At 40.9% G+C, this 24,361-nt stretch overlaps 2 protein-coding genes across 2 annotated transcripts in view; both read right to left on the reverse strand.

The window, feature by feature from the left end:
• CPED1 (cadherin like and PC-esterase domain containing 1) overlaps positions 1 to 24,361 on the reverse strand; it is a 442,403-nt gene that overhangs the window by 346,930 nt on the left and 71,112 nt on the right. The window lies entirely within an intron of this gene.
• Positions 1,760 to 4,968, reverse strand: LOC122730098 (calpain-1 catalytic subunit-like). Its single transcript, XM_043969320.1, is given in 2 exon segments — positions 1,760 to 3,978; positions 3,980 to 4,968. Coding segments are annotated over 2 exon segments (2,148 nt in total). The 5' UTR covers positions 4,831 to 4,968; the 3' UTR covers positions 1,760 to 2,681.

Below are 24,361 nucleotides of genomic sequence, written 5' to 3' on the forward strand. Positions count from 1 at the left end.
TTCCCTGTTTATTTAAGAAATGAGACCTTTATCAGAGAAACTTTCTATAAAAGTTTTCCCCAGTTTTTTTCCAGATAAATTTTGTTACTGTTTTTTCTACCTCTACAAAATCATTCTTTGGCAATTTGATTGATAAGACAATGAGTAAGTAAATTAAATTAGGTAGAATTGTCATATTTATTATATTAACTTGGCCTACCCATGAGTAATTAATTTTCCTTTAATTGCTGAGCTTTGTCTTTATTTGTATGAAAGAGTTTTGCTGTGTTCATATATTCCCTAGGTTTGTCTTGGGAGATAGAGTCCCAAATATTTTATATTGCCTAAGGTTATTTTAAATAGAATTTAAATAGATTTATGTAAGTTTATTTTCTATCCTATAACTTTGCTAAGGTTTTTAATTGTTTCAACTGGTCTTTTAGTTTGATTCCTTAGGGTTTTCTAAGTATGCCATCATATTATCTGCAAAGAGTGATAGTGTGGTATGTAAAACTACATGTGTGGTCGCCTTATTTCTGTACCAAGTTTGGGGAAAATTAGCTGTAGTTCCTAATATAGTTGTTACTTATAAATTAGAAGATTTAGCATCAGTTTTGGAGTATTATGCATTTATTAAAGTATATTAAATATTAGTAAAGAGAGCACACATCTCTCTGAAAGTTAAGAAAAGGCCTATCTAGCCTAGAGGAGAGAATATACCTCAGCCTGGCCTGCTTCTTCAAGTCCTCTGCCACCAAGAGCACATCTGATTCACTGGACTTGAGGGTGGTCCCATGTTGAGATCAGAGTTCACAATCTCTGAGATCACACCTTCTTGAGGGCCTGGCAGGTGTGGTTTTAATTGAATTAACTTTAAGTGAGTTAATCAGTAAAGTCTATCAATCTAATCAATCTTAATCCAATCAATCCTCTCAAGTTAGGGTTTTTGGGAATTCCCCAAACCCTATTATTTTCTCACAGATAGTTTTATTTTCTCATTCCTTCAATGTCTTTTTCTTGTCTTATTGCTATAGCTAGCAATTCAAGTAAAATATTGAATAATAGTGGTGTTAATGGACATACTTTTGTCATTCCTGATCTCATTGGGAAGGCTTCAAGTTATCCCTGTTACAGATTATGCTCATTCTTGGTTTTAGATAGGTACTACTTATAATTTTAAGAAAAGATCCATTGATTATGCTTTCTAATGTTTTTAATAGGAGTGGGTATTTCTTTTTTCAAAGGATTTTTCTGCATCTGTTGATACAATTACATGATTTTTGTTGTTTTGTTATTGATGTGGTCAATTATGCGGATAACCTTCCCAATATTGAACCAGCCCTGCATTCCTGGTATAAATCCCATCTAGTATATAATCTTTGTGATATATTACTGTAATCTCTTTGCTATTATTTAAATATTTTTGCATTGATATTCATTAAGAAAATTTGTCTACAGTTTTCTGTCTCTGCTTTCCGTGGTTTAAGTATCCAAACCATATTTGTGTCATAAAAGAAATTTTGAAGGACCTTCTTTACCTATTTTGTCAAATAGCTTATATAGTATTGGGATTAATTATTCCTTAAATGTTTGGCACCATTCACTTTTTTTTTTTTAGTGAGGCAATTGGGGTTAAGTGACTTGCCCAGGGTCACACAGCTAGTAAGTGTTAAGTGTCTGAGGCCGGATTTGAACTCAGGTCCTCCTGACTCCAGGGTCGGTGCTCTATCCACTGCGCCACCTAGCTGCCCCCACCATTCACTTTTTTTTGGGGGGGGGCTTAGAGGGTTTTCTGTTTTATTTGGGGTTCTTTTGGCATGAGAATGGTTGGTTGGGTTCTACAAGAAAACAACCCCCACCACCTTCTCCCTAGGCATCTCCTCAGACCCCCCACAACCACATACCCAGTCCCTAAAGAGACCCCTTACAATCACCAAGTATAAAAAAAATAGCAGGAACTAAAAAGAGGTTGGCCCTCCCAGGATACGCAGCCTTCAGGGAGCTGGACAGGGCCGAGGGAGCAGGGGCTGAGGGTCACCCCAAAGCGGGGCTGTTTGGCTTTTGTGATGTGCAGCTCCTGATGGTTTCTTGGTACCCATCACAGGGACTCCTCAAAGGGCCAGGCCAGGAAGGGATTGGGCAAAAGGATGGGTAGGGTGCGAGATCAGAAGGAAGTCCAGACTGGGGGCTGGTGGGTGTCCATCCACAGTGCAGGGTAGGGGTCTGCTGGCCGAAACCCTCAGAGGGGTTTCTTGGAGGCGATGTTAGGAGCCAGCCTCAATCCCAGGTGGGCCTCAGTTGGGCAAGCCAGTGTGGGGGTGCGGGTGGTCTGGGCAGTGGCCTCTGGCAGAAGCAGTCCCAGCTTGTCCTGGGACCCCTGTCCCAATGTTGGCACAGGACCAAGCAGCATTTCTGGCTTCCATGCTGAAGAATTGAGCAGGCTCGAGGCCGGGGTCCTGGGGGGGGGGGTGCTTCCCCACCTTCTGGAGGGCCTACCAAGTCTGTGTCTCAGGCGCAAGTGAGGGAGGCGTGCTCCTATCTAGTGAAGGATATCCGTGGCAGCTCAGAGGGGAGGGAGGCAGGAGGAAGGGTAGCTTCCCATCTCTCCTGAGAAGGCACTTGAAGCTGGGGTCGGTCATGTGGCAGACAGAAGAGGGGGCTGGGGTCAGTGCAGAGAGAGGCGGAAACCTGTCCCATCCACTTCACGCAAACATGGTCAACTGTAACCACCTAAGTAAGTCAAAATTCACAATTCCATCTCTATCTGTGTCCAGGCTTTGGAAAAATCTGAACATGGTCTCCAGCCGTACCAGACAGCACACAAAACTGTCGAAGTTCACGGCCAGGTCAGCCTCTGAGTACCGTGTGATGATCAGTTCATACAGCTTTTTGTTCAGCTTGTACCCTGCAGCCTCAAGAGCCATCCGCATCTCATAGGAGCTCATGCTGCCCGACTTGTCCAGGTCATACTTTCGGAAGATGGCCAGGTAATGCTTGATTCGGTTCCAGAGGATGTTAAACTCCACCAGCCCCAGTTTCCCGTTGCCATCCCGATCCATAAGATTCACCATGCTTCGGCAGGACTCCTTGCTGAAGCCATTAGTCCGGAGGTCTTTGTGTTTGCTAATGATCTTGTTCAGGATGGTCTGTAGCTCCTTGACACTGACCTCCATGTCCGCCCCGGCCAGCTGCCTAAAAAGGTTCTTGAAAGTATCGTCGATCTCCTCTTCAGAGAGCACTCTCTCATCGGGGAGATGGGCTTCGATCTTGTCATCCAGCTCCTCAGTACCGGCCTTCTTCTCAGAGAAGAAGCGGAGCACAAAGTCGCCCTCCTTGTTGGGTTCGAAGGTGGAGGGCACGACGATGTACTCTCCAGGAGGCAGGCACAGGCGCGAGCTGACCTCTCGCAGGTTAACAAACTGCTCCGACCGAGCCCGTGATGCGTGGGACAGGAAGAAGTCCCGCTTCAAGTGTACCCCAGACTTCCCCACCAAATTCTCAGGAACCTCATAGACCGCGAAGCCGATGGTCTCCATGTCCCGGCCGAAGCGGCGCTCTCGGCGCCGGTGTTTCTGCATGAGCGCCAGCAGGAAGCTGCAGCCCGCTTCTTGATGACCTTGATGGTCATCAGCGTGGTCGTCCACCTCCTCCAGTTTGATCTTAAACTGGGGGTTCACCCAGAAGGTGGCTGGGTAGTTCCTGCAGCCGCCCGCCGTGCTCCCACGCCGCCAGGTGCCGTCATACAGGGTCGTGTTCCATTTGCGGAACTTGTGGGACTTGAGGGTGTCTGGGGTCAGGTTGCAGATCTCTAGGCGGGAGAACTCACGGAGAAAGTCATTGAAGGACATCCAGAACTCCCCATCCTCCATCTGGATTTGAAGCCGCTGTCTTTCAGCGGGGTCCACCTGGTTCCATTCCGAGGAACTGTCACTCCAAGGCCCCGTCCACTCCACCTCACCCCACGGGTTCCGCATTCAATCAAGTTCACTGAACGGCCCGACAGTGCACCTGGCTGGCCACAGTCACAAAGTAGGCGTGTCCCTTCACCAATTTCTAGAAGGTGACAGCTTCCATGTCAAATGCGCTGGTGATATCAATGGAACAGCCCAGCAGGGACCCTCGTTCCAGGGCCTTCATGATGATGTGGTAGAGATCATGAGGTGGCTTCCTGAGATCAAACCATTCTGTGACGCCTCCAGTGAAGTCTTCAAAGCCCTCAGAGGTGCTACCCCGAGAGAGGGCTTCATAGCTGCCATTCACCTTGGCGTAGGCTTTCTCAAGCAGGGCACTCCAGAACTCATTGCCCTGGGCTGAATGCACGAAGACCAGCTTCCCATCCTTGGTAGGCAGGAGGTCATCCACGACTACATCGACCCACTCCCCAAACTGCCACAGCTGGAAATGAAAGATGCCAGCATAGCCTTGTTGGAAGCTCTGCCCGTGAGGCACCACCCGATGCAAGATGGTATCATTCAGGGTGATAGAAGCGATGGCCGCCAACAGCCAGCAGTCCCCTAGCGCTCCCTGACAAATGTCTGTTCGGGTGGCCCCATCCACAATAAATTGAGGGTTTGACAAAAGCTCCGTGGGCCTTTTCCATTTAATGCCATAGGTCTTAGAGGAGTTGGGCCCCAGTTCCTTGAAGCCCAGTGAATATGAAGAAGGGGGGAAGGTCTCATCCTGGAAGAGGACGCCAGCCTGCAGGTACTGGGACCGGAGCTGTTCATAGTCCTGGCCCAGGTACTTGATGGCATTTTCATGACAACCCAGGCCTAGGTCCTTGGCCCGTTGCTTCTGTACCTGGGCAGACACCCCTGTGCAGTACACAGGGGTGATGATCTCTTCTGTCATCCTCGGCCTGGGTCTGGTCCTCGCCCGTCAATCTGTCTGGCCGTCCGTCTGGCCATCGGGACGGTCTCCCCTGGCCACTCCGGGGGTCTCGGGTTTTGGCTCAGCTCGCTCACTTGGGCTGGAGCGGCGGCCGCAGCAACAACAAGGGCAGCCGAAGCTCCGGGGAGGGAGGGGAGGGCCACCATTCACTTTTAAATCCAGCTGGTTCTGGGAATTTTTTTTTAGGGACCTCATTTATGGCTTGTTCAATTTTCTAATATAGGGCTTTTTAAGTATTTCATTTTCTTTTTTGTTAATCGGGGCAGTTTATTTTTTGTAAATATTCATCTGTTTTTCTTAAACTGTGTGGTAAAATATGAAAGTTTTTAACAGTCGGTTAGGATAACTGAAAGACGCCAGTTTTTCAAGGACCACCCTTTTGGGGAGGAGATGAACAGTCCGCCTGCTGCGCATGTCAGACTGCCTGCCGGGTACAGTCCGCCTGCTGCGCATGTCAGACTGCCTGCCGGGTTTTTTGACTTCCGGGGTGGAGAGAACGGGAGTAGCCTTTTTTGCCGGCTTGGCGGGACTCCGGGCGGCGCGGCACAGATGGTCTGACTCACTCCAAAGGTGGCCTAAATCGGTTTGGTGAGTTTTTATAAGGAATATAGACTAAGCCTAGATTTAAGACGATTTGTACTGTATTTCTGTTTTCCTATCCTTCTAATCAACAACACCTTATATACAATAAAGGCTCTATCTAGAAAACCAGAAGCTTCTTCCATTTACTAGTCTGGGAGATGAATTAAGGGAAGGGTTAAGTAGGGGAGATTTATGATCTAATATCCAATTTTAAATCTCACAGTTTGGCGACCCCGAAGGGACCTTAAGGACCCTCCCTCCCTTAAAGACTTTAAGCCTCTAAAAGTCTTGCTTTAAACAGAAAAGCCAGCCCAGTTTAAAGGGCAAGATGCTCGAATATTCTACCATCCCTTTGATTTTTCTCATCGGAATGTATTGGGACAGCATAACATCCCGACTTAGAGGAATAGTTTATTCAATGGTCCTTCATAACATTATTGGTTTTTTCCTCATTCAGGCAGCAAAAAGTTTTTTGTATAATAGTATACGTGAGAATCTTTGGGAAAATACGTTTAATATAAGTAGAAATTTTATGCCTGCAATTGAAATACCTTTTAATACCACATCCATAGTTCATACGACTAAGGATTTTATTTTTTTTTGTTGTTTTTTTTTTGTTTTTGTTATTATCATTGTTTTTGTTATTATCATTGTTATGATGTGGGGGAAACTCTCACATATGGAGAGAGACCTCAAAATGGCTGTTTCTACTAGAGATGATCCAAGTTCAGAATCAGATCAGCAGAAACTACTCCCTCTGCAGGAAGCTATAGAACATAGTAAGAAGGGAGTGCCAATTCAAGTCAGAAAATATAGCCCCTTTAGACCAAGTGACTTGAGCGCATGGAAATCAATCATCCCTAGTTTTGAGAAAAATCCAAACACTGTAATTTCACAGTTAAGGACTATATTTAATGCATATCAACCCAGTTGGGCTGATGTTACTTGCCTTTTGGAAACTTTACTGTCCCCAACTGAGATTACAGATATTATCTCAGCAGGAAATGCCCTTGTTGCGAAAGGTAAGGCCGATGTGGAATGGCCTCTAAAGGATCCAGAGTGGAATTATAATGATGATAGGGATTTCCAAAGATTAAAAGATGCTAGAGAAACACTTCTGAAGGGAATGGAATCTTGCTCTAGAAAACCGGAAAACTGGCAGAAATTTTTAAGCCTACCTCAGGAGGCTAATGAAAGACCAAACAGATTTTATGATAGACTTTGTGAGGCCGCTAGACAGTACACCAGATTGGATCCAGTAGATTTAAGAGATTCCTGTATCATTCTCAACACATTTGTTTATAATTCACTGCCAGAAATACGCAGATACTTTCTGAAACAATGTCCAGACTGGAGAAATCTCTCAGTAGATAGAATTAAGGAACTTGCAAATTATGTCTTTGACTCACGTGAGGAAGATCCAGATCACCCTAAACAGAGCATTCTGGCACCAGCGATTCCTAGTCAGCCATGTGGACACCGGAACAAGGACACTAAGGTGTGTTGTTACTGTCGTAAGGAGGGGCATGAATTGAGAGAATGTAGGACTTGGAGAAGAAATTCTAATTCTAATTACAGGCGAAATCAAAATAGAAATAGATCTTTTTGGAGGAATACAGAAAGGCAGTACCAGAATAATGGTAACCAAGACCCCCCTCAGAAGAGGACACAGGAATGATGGTGTCTTGGGGAGGAATGGAACAAAGATAATGAAAGCCATATATTCCCAGATCCAGATTTTTTGAATGCACTTGTGCCAGTCCATTCACCTCCCCAGAGTAATGAACCACATGTCACCTTAAAAGTGGGGGAGACTTATTATGATTGTCTGCTAGACACAGGAGCCTCTAAATCAGTATTAGTAAGCAAACCAGATGCTGGGTGTAGACCTGTAGGATTTTTGAATGTAGTGGGAGTCTCAGGAAAGAGCCAGAGAGTGGCAAAATTGAATCCTCGCATGGTATCTATGGGGCCCTTAACAGTGGAACATTCATTTTTACTCATGCCTGATGCCCCTGTAAATTTATTAGGTCGTGATCTCCTTTGCAAGCTTAGAGCAACCATATCTTGTGCTCCAGATGGGGCTGTCTCCTTACAATTGCCAGAGGATACTGTTCATTTATTACCAATTTTACTTACAGAAGCTCAAGGAACAGCAGGGGAGGTATCCAAAATCCCCTCTGACATTCCTGAGTCTTTATGGGCCTCATCCCCTAATGAGGTGGGGCTCCTTAAGTCTGCCATGCCTGTTACCTTTAAAGTTAAGGGGGGACCACCCCCCTCCATTCCACAGTATCCATTGTCTAGGGAAGCAATAGAAGGGATCACCCCTATAATTGAGGCTTTGAAAAGCCAGGGTATTATTATTCCATGTCATCACTCTCCATGCAATACTCCCATTTTGCCAGTTAAAAAACCCAAGCCTGGGCCAGATGGTAAACCTGTTTATCGTTTTGTGCAAGACCTTAGAGCGATTAATAATTATGTTATTCCTAGACATTCCATAGTTCCAAACCCGGCTACGATAATTTCATCGATTCCCTATGAATCTACATGTTTCACAGTGGTAGACCTTTGCTCTGCCTTTTTCTCCATACCAGTACATGAGGACTTCCAATATTTATTTGCTTTTACCTGGAAAAATAGACAGTGGACCTGGACTAGACTCCCACAGGGATTTGTAGACAGTCCCACATTATTTTCCCAAATTTTACAGCAGGATCTGGCCTCTATTACCTTTAAGGGCTCCATACTAGTACAATATGTTGATGACTTACTTTTGGCCTCTCCTAATGCTGAAATTTGTCAGGAAGATAGCCGTCACTTACTGCTGGAGCTGCACAAGAGAGGACACAAGGTTTCCAAGACAAAGGTACAATGGTGTTTGCCCCAGGTAGAATATTTAGGATTTATTTTGGCTGCTGGAACTCGCTCTGTCTCTTCTAAGAGAGTCCAGGCCATTCAACAACTCTCTGCCCCCACTACTAAGAGGCAGTTGAGAGCCATTCTGGGAGCAGCTGGGTACTGTAGACAATGGATACCCTCTTTTGGTGAAATTACTAAACCCCTCATAGCTCTTACAAAAAGTTCTGTTCCAGACAGTTTACAGTTGGATCCCCAGCATCTCTCAGCCATAAAAGAATTAAAACGGGCCTTGTTATCAGCACCTGCCCTAGGACTGCCAGATTATAGTAAGCCTTTCACTCTCTTTGTGCATGAACAAAGGGGGGTGGCTTCTGGAGTCCTGACTCAGTCACTGGGGCCTAACCAACGTCCTATAGCCTACTATTCAATTCAGCTGGACCCTGTAGCGGCTGGAGCGCCACCTTGCCTTATAGCAGTGGCGGCCACAGCGCTTTTGGTAGAAAAAGCCTCTGATTTGGTCCTAGGTAACCCTCTAACTGTGCAATGCCCTCACGAAGTGGAGGCTCTCTTACTACGTCACAGGACACAAGCCTTTTCAGATCAAAGGCTGGCTAAGTATGAAATAACCCTGTTAGGTAATGAGAATATCACTTTAAAACGCTGCACAGTTCTTAATCCAGCAACACTACTCCCTAACTTACCATTCTCGGGGGAACCGTTGCATGACTGTGCTTCTTTAGTTGATATGGCTGAAAAACCCCGTGATGATCTTTTTGATACACCTTTAGAAAATCCTGATCTTGTCCTCTATACAGATGGTTCCTCATTTATGAGAGAGGGAACCCGTTTTACTGGAGCTGCTGTAGTTTCTGATTATGACACCCTCTGGGCAGCTTCTCTGCCTTCCCATTTTAGTGCACAGGCTGCTGAACTTGTGGCTCTTACACAGGCCTGTAATATAGCTAAAGATAAGAGTGCCACCATTTTTACTGACTCGAAATATGGCTTTGGCATATGCCACTTTATTGGTATGATTTGGCGTCAACGAGGCTTTCTAACATCCTCGGGCAAGGCTATTGCCAATGGGGACCTTATCAAGGACCTCTTAGATGCCCTAAAACTGCCTTCTTCCCTAGCCGTTGTACATTGCCCTGCCCACACAGGGAATAGTGATCCTGTTTCAAAGGGAAATGCACGAGCCGATTCTGCAGCCAAGCTTGCTGCATTAGAAGCTCCTGAACATGTATTTAACCTTTCACCTTCTGAGGATATTCCTTCCAACCTAACCTATGACGATTCTGAAGTAGAAAAGTGGAAAAAGAAATTTAAGGCGAAACAGATCAATGGCATCTGGGTGTCTCCGGAAGGTAAGCCATTTCTTCCCCGGAAATTCTACCACCAGGTATGCCTCTCTGTTCACAGAAAAGGCCATTTTGGTACACAAGGCATTGTAGACTCTATTAAGAGAACCTGGATAGCACCAGGTGTGACTAATACAGCATCTCGAATCTGCTCGGGCTGCTCCACATGTCAGTCTTATAATCAGTATGCTTTTAAGGTCAAAGCTTATGGAGGGCGTCCTCTAGCATATACACCTTTTGAGCACTTACAAATTGATTATATTACTATGCCAAAAGCAGGACATTATAAATTTTGCCTTGTTATAGTTGATCAGCTCACTCGGTGGGTGGAGGCCTTTCCCAGCCCCCGAGCCACAGCTGCCTTTGTTGCCAAAATTCTTCTTAAAGAGATAGTACCTCGTTTTGGCCCACCAGCCCGCATCGATTCTGACAAAGGCACACATTTCACTGATTCGATTTTATCCCAAATCTACTCTTTCTTGGGAGTGACTCCAAAATTCCACACGCCCTACCATCCACAAAGTTCAGGCCAAGTCGAACGTATGAATAAAGAGCTTAAGAGTATGATTGGCAAATTATGTACTGAAACCCATTTGAAATGGCCTGATGTTCTACCATTGGCATTATTCTATCTACGAAGTAGACCAAGAGGAGAACTTCATATATCTCCTTATGAAATGCTTTTTGGTCACCCTCCTATCCAAGCTAAAACTTTTTCCCCAGTTTATACATCACTGGTGGGAGGTGATACTTCTGTTGCTTCCTATATACAGGAATTACAGACCAGGCTACATGAACTCCATGAGGCAGGAGCTGTGGTCCAGGCAGGACCATTAGACTTTTCATTGCATAACTTCAACCCAGGAGATAAAATATATGTAAAGAATTTTCAGAGAACCAGTGGAACTCAACCTGCCTGGGAAGGACCTTTTCAGGTATTATTGACAACTCCTACCGCCATTAAAATTGGTGAAAAAGACTCATGGATTCATTGCTCTCATATAAAGCCTGCACCATTCATAGGTGAAGAGATTTCAGATAGACCTGAGGTAGACGCTAAAGAGGTAAAAACCCTAACGATAGCAACTGTTAAAGAGCAAAGAAAGTTCAGAGGAAACAGGAAGTTCCCATTTAAGAATCCCACTGATCAGTTAAATGCTTTGGGACTCAGTCTTCGTAAAGTATCAGGAGACGGAAATTGCCTTTTTAGGGCTTTAGCAGACCAGCTAGAAGGTCACTGTAGAAATCATCTCAGACACAGACAAGAAGCTGCTTCTTATATGATTAACCATAGACAAGAGTTTGAGTCTTTTATAGTAAATGACTCCCCTTTTGAAGAATATGTTGATGAATTAAAGAAATTTGGAAAGTGGGGAGGAAATGATACAATTGTAGCATTTGCTAAGCAGCATCAGCTGAATGTTGTGGTTCATCAATTAAATCAGCCTTTATTGAAAATCAGTGGCACAGACAAAACTGATGCTAGAGAACTCCACATTTTCTACCATAAAGAACATTATGACAGCATTAGGAAGATCAATGACAATTCAGAAACCCCTGCCACTTTGGCATGCAGAGAATTGGGGAACCAGTTAAAACAATGTGGCATACCCCAAACTCTAGCAGCTTAAATACCTTAAAATTTAACAAGCATTTCCTTCCACAGGCAAAAGCACTGAAGCACATGGCCTAGTTTTCTGGCCCACCTCAATTTCTCCCACCCTTTTCCCTACCCTATACCTATTTTTTTTTTTTTATCCTTTTTGCTTTTTGTTTTGTTTTGACTTTTGAAAGGCACTGAAAAGACCTGGAATTCACCACACCTTTAAATTCTTTAAGAGCACAAAAGGGTGCTTAGCGAATCTTTTGCCTTTTATTTTTGGTTTTTGGTTTTGCTTTTTTTTTTTTTTTTTTACTTTTGTTTCTTTTGCTTTTCTTTAAAAACCCGATTTTGTAAACTAAGTGACTTTTCAAAGGCATTTTAAGTATATGCTATTGAATATTGAATCTTGCTTATTGAAGTCTTATTTCTTTTTGATGAATTAATCACCACTTTAAGTATCTGCTACTGTTATACTAGAGAATTCATGTATAAGATGATGTGGTCTAATTGCTAAAAGAAGATTATGTAATAATGTCTAAAAGAAGATTATGTAACAATGTCTAATATAATCAGCTATTTACATTCGTTTATTATTTATATGTCATTATACTCTGGGTATGGTTTGGAATTATTGTATATATCACTAATATATTCTCAGTTATGCAGCATAGCACACATTTTTACCATCATATTGTCTTTGGTGAAATTAATGAGATTTCAGAAATATGGAAACTTATCATTTCAGAGACTAACTTGCTGTGAACTCTGATGCAGGCCCTGGAGAGAATATATGTGCAACAAAAGGAGAGACAGGTATACATAAGTCCATGGTTTGCTTATGATGGTGACTATGTAGAGCACAATTACTAGGCACAGTCCAGTATTCATCCTCTCTCCCTCCTAATTTAACCTAATTTAACTGAACTTACTTATCTTTTTATCTCACTCAGTTGAATTCACCTGTGGCCTAGCACAATCACTGGCTGTCTCGGAACCATGAGATATGGTATGATAACCTTTCCATAACATTTTCAGGTGTCATGAACACATACTAAATTTGACTTTGATCCAGACACATGGTGGTAAAAAGTGTTACTGATTGCAAAATGCTATGCTAAGGTTTAGTAAAAAAAAAAAAAATACAGCAATTCAAACAGTTAAAGAAGAAATCCAGCTTTCCAGACCAGAGTCCAGAATCCAGAATCCAGACCAGAGTCCAGAATCCAGTTTTCCAGACCAGAATCCAGTTTCCTCCTGATGATATCTTACCACTTCAAGAAGACAAGAGAACTCAGAGACTTTATATGAACTGTTTTGCTTTATTAGCTTTTACTATCTCCTTTCTGTTATATACTATCTGTAACATGTACTCTCTGCAGAGGCTCTCCCTTTGCAAGACTAATGTCAAAGCGTCGGTTCATGAGGAAAGAAAAAAAATCGCCCCTCTGGACAAAACTTTCCTCTCTTCCTTTTCTGTATTGTTGTTCGCATATTATTAGTCAGCAGAAGTTATTATATTCTTTTTACTGTTCCATCAAGGAAACATTCCATTTCTTGAGGAAGCAAAGGGGGGAAATGTGGTAAAATATGAAAGTTTTTAACAGTCGGTTAGGATAACTGAAAGACGCCAGTTTTTCAAGGACCACCCTTTTGGGGAGGAGATGAACAGTCCGCCTGCTGCGCATGTCAGACTGCCTGCCGGGTACAGTCCGCCTGCTGCGCATGTCAGACTGCCTGCCGGGTACAGTCCGCCTGCTGCGCATGTCAGACTGCCTGCCGGGTTTTTTGACTTCCGGGGTGGAGAGAACGGGAGTAGCCTTTTTTGCCGGCTTGGCGGGACTCCGGGCGGCGCGGCACAGATGGTCTGACTCACTCCAAAGGTGGCCTAAATCGGTTTGGTGAGTTTTTATAAGGAATATAGACTAAGCCTAGATTTAAGACGATTTGTACTGTATTTCTGTTTTCCTATCCTTCTAATCAACAACACCTTATATACAATAAAGGCTCTATCTAGAAAACCAGAAGCTTCTTCCATTTACTAGTCTGGGAGATGAATTAAGGGAAGGGTTAAGTAGGGGAGATTTATGATCTAATATCCAATTTTAAATCTCACAACTGTCAGTTTAATTGGCATATAGTTGGGCAAAATAACTCCTAACAATGATTTAATTCTATCTTAATTGTTCACTTTCACCATTTTCATTTTTGATTGGTAATTTGTTTTCTTCCTTCTTTTCTAAAATCAAATTAACCAATAAATTATCTATTTTATTGGATTTTGTTCTCATAAAACCAGCTTCTAGTTTTAATTATTAGTTCAAGGTTTTTGGTTTTGGTTTTGTTTATTTTCTACTTTCAATTTTATTAATCTCTCCTTTGATTTTCAAATTTCCATTTTGGTGTTTAATGGGGGGTTAACTTATTCTATTTCTAGTTTATTTTTTATTGCATCCCCAATTCATTGATCTGCTCTTTCTTCTTTTATTGATTATCATTTACAGATATACATTTTCCTGTAAGTACTGCTTCAGCTGCATACCACAAATTTTGGTATAGTGTCTCATTGTTATTCTTTTTTTTTTTTTTTATGCAGGGCAATGAGGGTTAAGTGACTTGCCCAGGGTCACACAGCTAGTAATTGTCAAGTGTCTGAGGCCAGACTTGAATTCAGGTCCTCCTGAATCCAGGGCCAGTGCTTTATCCACTGTGTCACCTAGCTGCCCCATTATTCTTTTTAATGAATGAATTGTTATTTCTATTTGTGCTTTGACACACTCATTCTTTAGGATTAGATAATTTGATTTCCAATTAGTTTTTAATTTATGCTTCTACAACTCCTTATTGTAATTTTCATTGCATTATGGTCTGAAAAGGATACATTTAATATTTCTGCTTTTCTGCATTTGGTTTTGAAGTTTTTAGTTACTAATACATGGTCCAATTTTGTGAATCTGCTATGTATATTTGAAAAAAGATATATCTCTTTCTGGTCCCATTTAGTTTCCTCCAAAGGTCTATCATATCCAACTTTTCTAAGATTCTATTTATCTCCTTGGTTTCTTTGTTATTTGTTTTATGGCTCTAGCTCTGAAAGGGGAAATTTGAGGTCCCAACTAGTATGTCTTTACTATTTCCTCCTTTAACTTATTTAACTTTTCCTTCAATAATTTGGATGCTATGTCATTTGGTTCATATATGTTTAGTATTGATATTACTTCCTTGTCTATTGTTTGTTTTAGCAAGATGTAGTTTCCTTGCTTATCCCTTTAAATTGAGTTTATTTTTGCTTTTTATTTGTCTGAGATCCTGATTTCTACCCCTGCCTTTTTTTTTTACTTCAGTTGAACTATAATAGATTTTGCTCCAGCTCCTTATTTTAGTTCTGTGTGTGTCTTTCTGTTTCAAGTTTGTGTCTTATAAACAACATGTTGTTGGATTTTGGTTTCCAATCCATTCTGCTATCAGCTTCTGTTTAATAGGTAATTTCATCTTATTCACATTCATAATTATTATTACTAACTGTGCATTTCCCTCTCATCTTTCTTTTTATTCTGTCCTTTCTCTCATATCTATTTTGTTTCTGACCACTGCCTTCTTTTATCTGACCTCCCTTTTATCATCTTCCCTTTTCCTTATCTCCATCCCTTCCTAGTTCCTCGATGGGTAAAATAGATTTCTATTGCCAATTGAATATGTATAGATATTTTCCCTCTTTGAACCAATTTATATGTGAGTGAGGTTCAAGCATTGCCTGACCTCCCCCCACCATTTCCCCCCTCTATTGTAAAATCTCTTCCTTGTGCACCTCTTTTATGTAAGATAATTTCCCCCATTCTTTCTTTCCCTTCCTCCTTCTCCTAGAGCATCCCTCTTTCTCACCTCTTCATTTAAAAAAATCATTCAAACATAATCAACATATGCCCTCTTTCTATGTAGCTTCTTTTTAATATAATAATGATAAAATTCTTAGAAGTTACATGTATTGGGAAAGCTAGGTGGTTCAGTGGATAGAGCACTGGCCCTGGAGTCAGGAGGACCTGAGTTTAAATCTGGCCTCAGACACTTGACACTTACTAGCTGTGTGACCCTGGGCAAGTCACTTAACCCTAATTGCCTCACCAAAAAAAAAAAAAAAAAGAAGAAGAAGTTACATGTATTATCTTCCCATGTAGAAAGGTAAACAGATTAAACTTATTAAATTCCTTATCTTTTCTCTTTCTTGAATCTTTTATTTGAAGGTCAAAATGTTCCATTTAGTTCTGGTCTTTTCATCAGTAATTTTTGAAAATCCTCTATTTCACGAAATAATCCATTTTTTTCCTTGAAAGATTATACTTAGTTTTTCTAAATAGGTTACTCTTGCTTGTAATTCCAGTTTTTTTGTCTTCAGGAATATCATATTCCATGTCCTCTGCTCCTTTAACAAGGTAATAGCTAAATCTTGTGTGATCCTGACTGTGGTTCCATCGTATTTGAATCTTTTCTCTCTGGCTGCTTGAAATATTTTCTCTTTGACCTGGGAGCTCTGAAATTTGACTATTCCAGGAAGTTTTCATTTGGGGATCTTTCAGGTGGTGAACAATGGATTCTTTCAGTTTCTATTTTAACCTCTGGTTCTAGGATATCAGAGCAGTTTTCCTTAATAATTTCTTGAAATATCAAGTTGAGGTTCTTTTGATCATGGCTTTCAGGTAGTCCAATATTTTATTAAATTAACTCTTCTCAATCTATTTCCCAAGGCAGTTGCTTTTCTATTTTTTTTTTTGTTGTTCGTTTGACTTTGTTTTATTGTTTCTTGATATCTCATGGAGGTATTAGCTTCCACTTGCCCAATTCTAATTCATCCCCTCCCCCCACCCCCAGGCAGGGCAGTGAGGGTTAAGTGACTTGCCCAGGGTCACACAGCTAGCAAGTATCAATTGTCTAAGGTCGGATTTGAATTTAGGTCCTCCTGAATCCAGAGCTGGTGCTCTATCCACTGCATCACCTAGCTGCACCCCCCCTCCCATTCTAATTTTTAAGGAATTATTTTCTTCACTGAGATTTTGTACCTCTTTTTCCATTTGACTAATTCTATTTTTTAGGAGTTTATTTTCTTCAGTATTTTTTGTCATTTTTTTTTTACCAATCTGTTAATTATCCTTTCATACTTTTCTTCCTTTGCTTTCATTTCTTTACCTAACTTTGCCTCTACCACTCTTATTTGATTTGGGAAATCATTTTTTAGCTCTTCCAAGAATTGCTGGGTTTGTGCCCAATTTACGTTTTCTCCTTGAGGTTTTGCTTATAGCTGTTTTGACTTCATTATTTTCTTCTAGGTTTGTGTCTTGATCTTCCCCATCACCATAGTAGCTTTTTATGGTTGGTGATATTTAAAAAGGTTCAAGACAAATAATTTTTTGTAATTTAGTCATTTTATTAATAAGGACAGCATGTTTATTAATAAAAACATGGTCATTTGTCCATCTCTCTCTTAAACCCATGACCCCTAATGGCAATGGATTTATAGTTTATATGCCAATGGAAGAGCAGGTGTTCCTAAGGCTGTAAATCAACTGTGATTGGTTAACAATTATTGAGAGAATACTTTTACAATGAGAGAATGGGCTATATTACAATGAGGGTCTTGGGGTACATTACTTGGATGACTCAAAATCTTGGTCAAAGAGACTTATCAATTTCCATATCATTTGTCTGACAAAAGGGAGGATCCATATTTTCCCAGACCTGTCTGAAGAACACAATGAGCAGGAATGCAACCATTAGCCTAAACTTAGAATTTCTTTTACTGTCTGATTAGATCTTGGCCTGGGTAAATATTTGCTTAAGATTTCCCACACTGGTTGATTTCTAGATGAGGAAGTAGAAAAGGGGAAAAACCTTGGCTCTGATTCAATAATTAGTTATTAAATACAAGAGATAAATACTCATTTCTCACAGGTTATGTTCTTTTTGTTATTTGCTTATTTTTCCAAACTGTTTTTTTTTTAATTTGACCTTTATGTTAAAATTATACTCTGCTCCTAGATTGGGGGGTAGGAGCATTATATCATGCTTTTGGCTTCTTCACACTGATGTTTGGAGAGCTAGATATGAGCATTTTAAAGTTTTGGGTGCTTCTAAGATGGTGTGATCTGGGGAGCAGTGTGGTTACTATTCTCCTGGTCTGCACTCTGGTCCTTACCCAGGAAGGCCCCTGATCCCTTGGGATTGCAATCAACACAATTATTCTGGATCCTTGCTCCCTTGGGACCATAAGTGAAACATTACTGCCCCTCAGGGCTTCACTCTCTCTTGAGTGAAAGTGCTTCTCTCTGCCCTTGAACAAGGACCCAGAAATGGTTGTTGTGTTGTGTTGTGTTGTGCTGTTTATCTTTCATTGAATAGACAATGGAGTTGCCAAACAGCACCTGGTCTTGCATCTAGTGATAGCACATGGATCCTCTGTAATCTCTTTCTGACCAATTGCCAGGTCCCCCTACTATCTTCAGCTTGAGAGCCCCCAAAGCTGCTGCTGCTTCTGTCACCACCATATAGTACCACTCCTGCTGTTTTTATCCAAGCTTTGGGCAGCCTCTACCCCTGTGTTACACACAGATCTCTCTGACCTACTGAGTTGTTTTGGGCTAGAAGAATATCTCACTCTGACCTTTTATTTTTTTTTTTTACTCTGGTGCTCCATAATTTTATTTGAGGTGGTATTTTAAATTTGTTTGGGATGAAAATGTTGGGAAAGCTAAGATGAGTACTATCTCTACTCTACCATCTTAGCTCCACCCCAATATTTTTTTTTCAAAAAAGCAAATTCATGGACCCTAGGTTAAGAATCTGGTTTTGAGCATCCCTAAAATTTCTTCCAGTTCTAAATCTTATAATCCAATAATAATTAGGGATTGGTAACTCATATCAATCCAACAAATAGTTATGAGAATTCCTGATACCTTGTCAACCTGAGTAAATGAAAAAGTGCAACATGAAATTTGGTTATAAGACCTGAGTTTGGATCTAATAGATCCCACCATTTACTATGTTTCTGATATGGTGGGAAATGGGGTACAGGTTGGGGTTGGGGTTCTTAGGAATTCCTCTTTAAAGAATTACACCCTCTTGCACACAAAACTTAGTTAGAATAAGGTGATAGTTTATTTAGGAGCAAGGGAAGGGAAGGGTGGGGGGAGGGAAACCATGAAAGAAATCCTTGGACTTTTCATGGGGAGATTTGGCATAAAGCACCTGACTCAGAGGTACCAAATCTCCCCGGGAGACTGGAAGGTACTTTTATAGAGGACTGATGGGGGTGGACCATCTGCCCGTGAAAAGTTCCTTTAGTGAGAGAGGACCATCCCCCACTGGTGGTAGCTGGGGAAATTGGGTGAGGAGTGGAAGACCATCCCCCACTGGTAGTGACTAAAGGAATTGGGTGAGGGGTGGCTACAGATCCCTCTTCAGAACACAAAGGCCGCAGCCACACCCAAACTTATCTCCCCAGGGTAAGGGAGACCAGAATGAAGGGTAGGAATCCGAAGCTAGCTCAGTCTGATTTGGTTCAGCTCATCTCTCTAGGTTCAGCTCATCTCCTCTGGTTTAGTTTCTCAAGGAGAAGATTCCTTGGTGTGCCCCAGAGAACTTCTGGGGTGCTCTGCACCCCATGACATTAATGTCATGGGAGGATTATTCTCTGGGGGGTTCAAGGAACCTTTTCCTTGAAACCTCAGGGGTTTTCCCTTGAAATCAAGTAGGCCTCTCCTTGAACACAATCAAGGACACACACACCCACCTAACGGAGATAAGCGGCACAGATTGAACTGAGCATGCTCCAGGACCATCACCCCACATTCCAGTCCTCCTAAGCATCTGGATGAGGTAATCCAGGAGAAGACCACCTGGAACCGCCCATCAGCAGACTGCTTAGACCCATCAGGACAAAGTTGACACCCACCACCAGATCTCTCACGAGGGATTCTTCCTACCACAGCGCAACGCGGGAAGACCACCAGCCCCTCACCCAATAAGAGACTCTTGTCCACCCCCCCATCGAAACCCTATAAAATGGCACCCCACAAGTCAGTTGGGGGGAAGCGTTTTGTTCTGGCAAAACCTTCCTCCCGGCCGGTTTCTCTTGTACCCCAATAAACCTGTTCTCTTATTCCTGATTAGGTCTTGTGCGAGAGTGTAATTCTTTGCAGAGGAATCCTAAGGACCCACGTGCTTTCTCCTATCGCTTTCCCTATATCATTTCTGACCTTGAAAAATCCCTTAACTTCTCTGTCCTCAGTTTCATAATCTTTAAATTAGGGAATTGAATTAGATAATATTTAAAGTCCCCTGATCTAAATGTATGATCCTTTGAAATAGCTACCTTCCACACTTTGAATGTAAATAGTACAAATGCTACTTTTTGGCTGCTTCTGCAAGTGTCATCTGTTCTGTTTGTCATGATAGTAAAAGCTCCTGGTCTTATTTCTACATTGTTGCCATGAGCTCATTTGCCTTCACATTGAATGAAGTGGCTTCCAAGAAACATAAAAGTTACCAAATGATGATCCAAATCACATCCCTTTTGAAATTCCCTAGAGCCATTTTTGGCACTGAAGTATTCTTTGACTTCAAAGAAAGCCTCTATGAAAGGAACAGATATTAAAAGGAGCAAAGATACATCACATTTAGGCATGAAATTTCACTCCTTACTAACCTAGTGACTTTTCTTTGGCAAGCATTGTACAATGCAGTGAGTCTCCCTGTTTTAGTGATAGAAGGGAAATTTATTATCACAAAAGAGCCCATATAATAGAACACAAATTTAGATGTAGGCTCTTGTGTTATTTCCTTGTTTACATTAAACATCTTTAAATATGCAAACAGGACAAGCTTAGCCCCAAAGAAGAGACATGAGAAAACACCTCTGTCTAACCTTTGTAGAGGCTGAGGGAATATGTCTGATTTTCTTTTTCTTTTTTTTTGGATATGTTGGTTAGGTCCACTGGACAGGTTTTCTTTTCCTCTTTTAAAAAATAATCCTTATTATAAAGAATCAAAGAAGTAAAGGGGTGTTATATATTGGAAAATATAAGTGATATAAAACCAAAAGGTATCAAAATGAACTTTAAATGTACATAGATTTAAATGGTGCTATAACTTTTAGGATACCCTGTATATGTACACATATGCATATAGTCATACCAGCAGAGAAGATTTACCATAATTCAGAAGACCTGAAAGGATTTATTCTTGAGATTTGAAAATATTGAAAAATAAATTATGGTTATTTTTTGGATGACTTTGCACTAATTCCCATGCCTCCCCTACACACTACTACTTTTGAGAAAACCACAAACTTGTTTATATACACTTTAAGCAGCTCTTCCAGCCAAAATGGAATGTTATATGATAGTTTCAATAACTTTCTCTTAGTCTAAGCTTCTGCTTCTCAGCCAATACTTCCTGATTTGATTCAAGGGGGAAAGAGAAAGTCTTTTTTCATTCCGTTTTACTTCTGGCTGAAACCAGGAAGCTGAAACAGGAAAATCTCAAGAGGGAAACTCCTCTCATATGATTTCCAGCTAAACATTTCAAGCAGTTATGAGGTTAGAATAAAAAAAAAAAACATTTCAAGTAGAAGATATATTGCCCAAGTCCTTAAATCAAGGGACTTGTTAACCTACCTCTCCCTTAATACCACCACTCTCCCTTTAAACTTCCGCACATACCCACCCCCACCCCCCCCAAAAAAAACAGAATTACAAAAAATGTTTCTAAAACATTTGGGGGGAAAATCTATTTAAATATAAAAAACATTTTTTACAACTGGATGACATTGTGCAACTCGTCAATAAGCATTTTACTGCATCTCTTCAATGTGTAGAACACTATATGAAGTTAAATAGTATGAGAAATCCCTAAGGAATTCAATGTAAAGTGTTTGATCTTAAGTCAGACTGGATTCAAATCCTCACCCTGTTGTTTGTGTGACCCTGGGCAAGTTACTTTCCTCTCTGGACGCTAGTTCATCATCTCCAAATGAGGGGCATGGGTTAGATGGCCTTTAAAAGCCCTATTAGCTCTGACTTTGTGATTGTATGAAAACATCATTCCAAGACTCTTATAACAAACGATTCCAAAGCAACGCACAGAGAAGCTAATTCTTATTAATGGAATATATAAGGTGTAATGAAGCCACCACAATGGCCCAGCCTTTAATGACTTCAACACCCTTATAGAGGATCTCCTTATTTTTAGTCTCACCCCATCAATTCATCCTTTAATCCACTATTACATTAATCTCCTAAATCACATCATGTTCCCTTTATACTTAGTCATTCAAAAATGAAATAAGGGGCCAAGACTGCTTTATGGTTCCCTCTGCAAACTGCACAGCTTGACATAAAAGTTGTTCCTCCACAACATGTTACATTTTAAGGTTGTCCACTTCAATCAGGCCTATCTCTAGAATTCTATGCATATAATCTGCATATTTTTCAATCCTGTGTCTTTGCTCATCTGGTTTCTTTAACTGTGAATGCCCTTCCCTTTCTTCTGTGATAATACAAATGCTAGGTTTTCAAGATCAACCTCAAGATGACCTCTTTTTAGAACTTCTTCCCAGACTAACCCTAGGCCACAGGGAGCTTTCCCAAATGCAGCGCTCTGTATAACACGATTTAACATTTGATTATTTCTCCTTTTGAACTGTTCTATATTTGATTTATTTACATATATAATTTTTTTTTCTCCAAGTAGATTAAAAGTTCCTTAAGAGTGTCAATTGTGTTTTCTAGTCGCCTTTTCCATTTTCCTCACATTCTTTCCACAGCAGAAACACAGTCGGAACTTATTAAGGGAATAAGTAGATTTAAGTGTGCTTAATCAAGAATGTCTCCTTGAGATGATTTTGAACTGGTTTTGAAAGAAGTAATACTGCTCAATAGTCCTACTTCAGTTTAATTCGGGAAATAATTATTAAGCACTTATTTTGTATAAGACAGAAAGCTGTATAATGGAGATACAGAGACAAAAAGAGTACAGTTCTTGCCCACAAGAACTTTCTTTTTTACTTGGGGGTGAAGATTACAAAATCATATCTAGAAAAGTATATTAGGGGATAGAGCACCGGCCCTGAAGTCAGGAATACCTGAGTTCAAATCCGGCCTCAGACACTTAACACTTACTAGCTGTATGACCCTGGGCAAGTCACTTAACCCCAATTGCCTTGCTAAAAAAAAAAAAAAGTATATTAGGGAGCTCAAGGAGACCTCCTGGAGTAGGTGGCACCGAGCTAAGCATGGGACAGGAATTCTTAACCTGAGGTACTTGGACCTTTGGGTTCATGGATAGATTATAGAGGGCCTATAATATTTAGGTGGGTAAATAAATATTATTTGTATATATAATATAATGTTATAAAATAATATCACGGATAATATAGTTTCTCCATCTAAATTAATATATTAATATATATGTATATATTTCCCTTTGTAATCCTATGGACCTTATTTTATACATTTAAAAACATGATTCTGAGCAGGGGTACATGGGCTTCATCAGACTCCCAAAGCGGGGATCATGACAGAAAAAAAATTTCCCCAGCTAGGAAGAATTAAAGGATTCTGAGAGGCACAGAAAAGGAGGGAGTTCATTCCAGTCTTAGGAAGCAGTTTATACAAAGGGACAGAGGAGAGATGGATTGTTGAGTTTGGGGAAGTGTGGTTTGGTGGGTGAATACATAGAGTCCATGAAGGAAGTAATGTGAAATAAACCTGGAAAGGTAGGTTGGGGAGTCACATTGTAGAGAGTTTTGACTGAAGAGTGAAGATTTTGAATTTTTTCCTAGAGGAAATAAGGAACCCCTGAAAATTTTTGAGTGGAAGAGTGATATGACCAGGCGGTGACTGAGGAAGATGACTTTGGCAGCTGTGTGTAGAAGGGATTAGTGAAGAGAGAGAGGAGAAAGGATTAGATAGACTCTATAACTCCCATAGTCCCCAATTGAAGTAAAAATTCACAGATAGTATTAAATGGCTACACAGAAAAATGAAAAGGATTTAACAGGATCAACTGCTCCTTTTTTCATTAGGAATTACAGGAACTAAAAGTTTCATAATATAATGAGGACCAAGAATCAGTTTGGGAAATGAACTTTGGGATCAATAGGAATGAATGAATAGATGAATAAGAATCCTTGTTTTTAAAATGCAGTTTTGTTTTGTCTTTTAAACAGCATAAAATTCCTGTCTCTTTTATAATTAAAATGTTCTCTTTCACTCTCATGTCCCCATCCCTCTGTGGCTGTGTCCACAGAGCAGGACAAGTAGATTCTCTTCCTGATTCTGCTTCTTTATTGACCTGAAAGGGAGTTTAAAAAATGCCAGTAAAACCATAGCCTACCAGACAACTGACCAGATGCACCAAACAATTGTGAAATATACATGGTGCATGCCTTATGGCAATGAGACTCCAGAGAGCCAGTTTTACAAAGACTAATTATAAATATTTTTCTGTAATAGATCAGTCACTTTCAGCCACTGCTTTCCAACTAGCCTTTCAGAGCCATTAATATTTATTGTTATCTGCAAGAATTTTGTATTTGTTTTCACTTTCTGATACCAAGTATTTGCATTGAAGAGTTGTTCCATACAAAGTAAACAATCATTTCCTGGCCTGCAGAAAGGACCTCCAAGGTTGATGTGGTCTGTGGGGTCACGATTTCCAACCAGACAGCAGCAGATGGCTGTGGGATTCACTCCACTTTGCATCTGCTACCCTGCCTGGGTTTCGTCTCCATGGAACAAGATGACCCCTCCTGCTCCAGTACCCTCTGGTGTCCTGTCCCTTCCAAATGCCTACTTTCCTACCTCCATTTCTGTATTGTCTCCCCCTTTAAGTTGTAAGCTTTTTGAGGGCAGGGACTCTCTTAAAAATTGTATACCCAGGGATGAGCATGGTGCCTGGTTCATAGTATTTTAACATTTATTTATTGGATTTATTTATTAGATTGGATTGTTCACATAGGCCAATGTTTATTTTCAATGAGTAACAATTTGGAATTTCTAAGTTGCTGAATACAGGGCTTTTTCCCTCCTTGTGG

The sequence above is a fragment of the Dromiciops gliroides genome, chromosome 5, assembly GCF_019393635.1.
Source record: "Dromiciops gliroides isolate mDroGli1 chromosome 5, mDroGli1.pri, whole genome shotgun sequence".
Lineage (NCBI taxonomy): Eukaryota > Metazoa > Chordata > Mammalia > Microbiotheria > Microbiotheriidae > Dromiciops > Dromiciops gliroides.